The sequence below is a fragment of the Propithecus coquereli genome, unplaced genomic scaffold (genome assembly GCF_000956105.1).
Source record: "Propithecus coquereli isolate 6110/MARCELLA unplaced genomic scaffold, Pcoq_1.0 Scaffold58, whole genome shotgun sequence".
Taxonomy (NCBI): domain Eukaryota; kingdom Metazoa; phylum Chordata; class Mammalia; order Primates; family Indriidae; genus Propithecus; species Propithecus coquereli.
The window spans coordinates 2218651-2223523 of NW_012151729.1; the positions used below are offsets into that span (position 1 = coordinate 2218651).

The following is a 4873-nucleotide window of genomic DNA, read 5'->3' on the forward strand; positions in this document are numbered from 1 at the left end:
TAGTTGTCCGATTAATTTCTTTCTATTTTTAGTAGAGACGGGGTCTCGCTCTTGCTCAGGCTGGTCTCGAACTCCCGAGCTCAAGAAATCCTCCTGCCTCGGCCTCCCAGAGTGCTAGGATTACAGGTTGAGCCACCATGTGTGGCCTAAAAATAATTCTTATTAATGACAATGCTAGATACTGTTACTAGGAACTAGAAGGAAATAAGATTTGCAGTGTTTTTGGGAGGTAGTACTACAAAATTTATTTCCAAATATGTTTATCATGAAATGGATGATTAAGTAAATAACATGAAAAGCTGCATGTGAATTTCAGGTGGATGTTACACTTTAACACATAGACATAGCAGCGTGTACACACATACACACACAGTCTCCCAAACCGCATTCCCTTGGGCTAGGTAGCTACGTGGAGAGGCATGCCCTTTGAATGTTGGTTTCCAAAGACACAGGTTTGGTTGAAGAAAGAAATCTGATGAACCCAGTTACATTTGAAATATAACAGCAGAAATTATCCCTATAACAAGACATGGAACATAATGCCATAGAAATAATTTTATTAGTGACAAATCAACAAGAGAGGAGCAGAGAAAGCAGGGGATACTGAATTCCTTCCAGATCAACACTGCAAAACCAGCCGCCTTAGGGAATTGCTACTTCTGCAAAAATTGGTACGCTAGGGAATAAGAAAGCCACACTCTTGGCTGTGGCCTGCAGGACTGTCCCCTCTCAACTGCGATCCAGGTGTCAGACTCTGCACCAGCTGCGGGGTTCACATCAGCACTGTGAATGCCTCACATCCTGTCATCTCTCTCCCAGCTCAGCTGGGTTCCAAACTAAAACCAGCACGCGTGCATCTGGAGAGCAAAGCCTAAATCACGTCTGACTCTCTAGCGACAGCGTAGTTAGGGAAATGCAGGTTTTCATTTTCAATGTAGTTTTTCACTTTCCAGCCTTTGACATCCAGGAAGGCGCAAGAGAAGAAAAGCTGGAAGAGATGCTGAGCAAACGCAATCTGAGTCTTATCACATATACGTATCTGTCCCCTCCCCTGGCTTTGCTCTGAACGTCTGTGTCCCCCCAAAATACGTGTGTTGAAACCTAACCTCGGTGATGGTATTGAGAGGTGGGGCACTAAATTATCTTTTTTTTTTTTTTTGAGACAGAGTCTGGCTCTGTTGCCCTGGCTAGAGTGCCATGGCGTCAGCCTAGCTCACAGCAACCTCAAACTCCTGGGCTCAAGCAATCCTTCTGCCTCAGCCTCCCAAGTAGCTGGGACTACAGGCATGCGCCACCATGTCTGGCTAATTTTATATATATATATATATATTTTTTTTTTTTTAGTTGTCCAGATCATTTCTTTCTATTTTTTAGTAGAAACGGGGTCTCACTCTTGCTCTGGCTGGTCTCGAACTCCTGACCTTGAGCGATCCACCTGCCTCGGCCTCCCAGAGTGCTAGGATTACAGGCTTGAGCCACCTTGCCCGGCTTAAATTATCTTGCATCAAACATTTATTCTTCCCCCTGCATTATCTATCTGTATAAACTACACAACTTCACCCACTTGCTGAAGCTGGACCCCTGGAAGTTAATTTGATTCTTCTCTTCCCCTTTCTGTTCCTACATTCCAACTGTGTCTAAGGCCCATAAATTCAGTGGAATCCTTTTACTTGAGTTCTGAGTTTAATAGGTGCTCTTGAAAGAAAGACCTCAGACATGCTCATTCTAGCACTTTATTGGAAATTGGTTGTGTACATCAATGAAATCAGATCAAGGTAAAAAGCTTCATTTTCACACAATAATATCCGGATATCTGTGCTGTCTTCATACATAATTTAATAAATCCCCAGATGCTCTTGATTTTGATATCAAAGAGCTTGCATGGTCTGGAAAATATCTCTATATAAATATAAGTCATAGAGTCTAAAATAACCATCACTGTTTTGATTTGGTTCCGAAAGTCCTGGGAACGTCTCTTAAAACATAAGTACCTTGCTTGGATCAGCTGCAGTGCTGGTGGGAGGGGGGAGAAGGGAGTATACACGGAGCTGACTGCAGCGGGAGCTGGGCAGAGGGGGACAGCCTCCTCTAGTGTGGGGCACACGAGGGCATGGGGGCTGGAGGTCCTGCAAGCTGGGCAAGGAACTCAGCCACCCTACATTTTCCAACGTTGCTTGAGTGTCAAAGCTAACAGAGACATGAGACTCCAGGGCAGAAAGAAGCCCATCACCCCAGCTCCCTTGTCATTGCCAATAGGTGGCAGAGCCCTCCTCCGCATTACACAGGGTCAGAGATTCTGGTACAGAGAAGGTTCTGGGAAGTCCTACCCATCTCCCTCCCGCTGCCATACTCAGTTCCCTCCCAACTAAGAAAACACAAGGGAGGGGCACCTTATGAGTATAACTTTGAGCCAATGTACCACCGGCCCCTTGGAATGAGGACAGGGTGCCCTTTGCGTGGTTCGACCTGAGGGGCACAGGCAAAGGCTGCTGTGATGCCAGGGTCTCCCTCACTACCTTTGAGGCCATCACCAGCAATTAGGTCCTTTGGTTCTTCAAAGCTCGTCAGCACTCAGCATCTCACTTGTGTGTCCGTGGTGACTTTACTGCTCACAAACGGCTTTCGGCTCCACTAAGTCCTTTGGTTCTTACAACCCTACGAGGTAGGAAGGGCAGGGAACACAGTCCCCATTTGAAAGATACGGAACCTGGAAATCATAGAGTTAGGACCCTCAACCAAATTCGCACAACTGGTCGGTGGCAGAATCAAAACCAGAACTAAGGTCCAAGCTCCAGAGTCCCTCCTGCTGCTCTGCTTTTCTGAAAACAGGGATGAGGCTGGGGGAGGGACTCCTGTCCTCATCCCTCACCTGGCCCTCCTGGAAGGTTCTCAGACAACCCCACTGAGGACTGGATGAGTCCGCATACGGTAGATGATGACCGCAGTGGCCGGGCACAGCAACAAGGAGGTCATGATGACAATGGTGGCCAAGATGATGAGGACAATGACCCAGATGTCCAAGATGTGCTTGGGAAGCCCGACTTCCATGGGGACTTGGCTGACTGCATCCATGCTGCTTGCCTCTGCAACAGGAAGGAAGGGAAAATCACTGTTGCATACTGTCTCCCTGCCTCCCAAGTTGGAAGGACACCCCCAGGACTGAGAAGCTTGAGCGACTTACCAGATACGTCATCTTTAAGGCTCCTTGATTATTAATGACATTACAGTAAATGGCTTCATTTACCAAGGGCTTCCTATTACCAAGCCTGTGCTAGGCGCTTTTATGTCTATTAACCCATTCAGTCCTCCCTTGGACCACTAACCCTATGATGTAGAGACTATATTACTGTCCATTTTTTTTTTTTTTTGAGACAGAGTCTCACTGTGTTGCCTGGGCTAGAGTGCCGTGGCGTCATCCTAGCTCACAGCAATCTCAAACTCCTGGGCTCAAGCGATCCTCCTGTCTCAGCCTCCCAAGTAGCTGGGACTACAGGCATGTGCCACCATGCCCGGCTAATTTTTTCTATATATTTTTAGTTGTCCAATTAATTTCTTTCTATTTTTTTAGTAGAGACGGGGTCTCGCTCTTGCTCAGGCTGGTTTCGAACTCCTGAGCTGAAACAATCCGCCCACCTCGGCCTCCCAGAGAGCTAGGATTACAGGCATGAGCCACCGCGCCCGGCCTACTGTCCATTTTTTATTTCTTGGCCTTTATCTTCAGTTATGCCCATTTTACAGATGTAGGCCCTAAAGCCATTAATCTGAGGAAATGAACCCAAGTGGGTGGGACTCCAGAGCTTCCATGCTTAACTATCAAACTATCATACTACTAGTCTGTCCCCTCATCTGTAAAATGAGAAATTCACTGTTTTTGGTCCTGTACCTCTTCTCCCATTCTCCTCGGAACAAAAGTCCCTCTTTTCTGGAAAGGACTCACTTACTCTATGTGGTTTAGTTGGGACACTCACCTGATCACAGGGATGGACGTGTGACCCAGGCTTGGCCATTACAAATCTCCATAACCACAATTCAGGGATAGGAAAGTGACCCAACTAGGTCAACCAAAGTCTTCCCTGGGGCTTTTATGCACAAGCTCTTGGGAAAGATGATGCTTTCTGCTGGGATCGCTAAACTGAAAGGATGTGAGTCTGGAAAGGATGGGCCTTGGGCTCTCTTGCTCGTAGGTGGAGAATCTGTCATAGAGATTGGAAAGACAGATGGAGCCTTGATGACCTCATTTGAGCACCTGAACCCAAAAAAGTTGGGGACCACTGGTGTACACAAATAGTAAAATAAAGTAAGGTATATCCACATAATGGATCACCATGCAGCTATTATCATGTATTCATTCATTCACCCACTTGTTCATTCATTCATTTAACAAATATATAGTGCTTACTATACCTCAAGCATTATTCCAAATGCATTACAAACATTAATTTATTTAACTAATACAGCTATTATGGAAAACAATCTGGAGATTCCTCAAAAAAACTAGAAAGAGTTCCCATAATAATCCCAGTAACCCCACTTCTGAGCGTATAACCAAAGGATTTGATATCACTATGTCAAAGAGACTTCTGTACTTCCATGTTTAGTTCAACATTATTCATAATAGACAAGTTATGGAATCAACCTAAGGGTCCATCAACCATGAATGGATAAAGAAAATGGGGTATATGTATACATTGGAATACTATTCAGCCTTCAAAGAGAGAGAAATTATGTCATTTGCAGCAACACAGATGAACCTGGAAGATGTTATGCTAAGTGAAAAAAGCCAGGCACAGAAAGACAAATACCTCTTGTTCTCACTTGTACATGGAACCTAAAAAAAAAAAAATCTAACACATAGAAGCAGGGAAGAGAATGG

General features: G+C 45.2%; 1 protein-coding gene across 1 annotated transcript; it reads right to left on the bottom strand.

Moving 5' to 3' along the window:
- Positions 1 to 1721: 1721 nt before the first annotated feature.
- SMIM3 (small integral membrane protein 3) lies at positions 1722 to 4204 on the bottom strand. Its single transcript, XM_012658259.1, has 2 exons — positions 3969 to 4204; positions 1722 to 3083 (listed from the first exon to the last, which is right to left on the bottom strand). The coding sequence occupies exon 2, from the start codon at positions 3070 to 3072 to the stop codon at positions 2890 to 2892; it is 183 nt and encodes a 60-aa protein (XP_012513713.1). The 5' UTR covers positions 3073 to 3083; positions 3969 to 4204; the 3' UTR covers positions 1722 to 2889.
- Positions 4205 to 4873: the final 669 nt, after the last annotated feature.

Coding starts and splice junctions, on each gene's coding strand:
- SMIM3 (XM_012658259.1), bottom strand. CDS start 3,072: ATGGATGCAGTCAGCCAAGTCCCCATGGAAGTCGGGCTTCCCAAGCAC.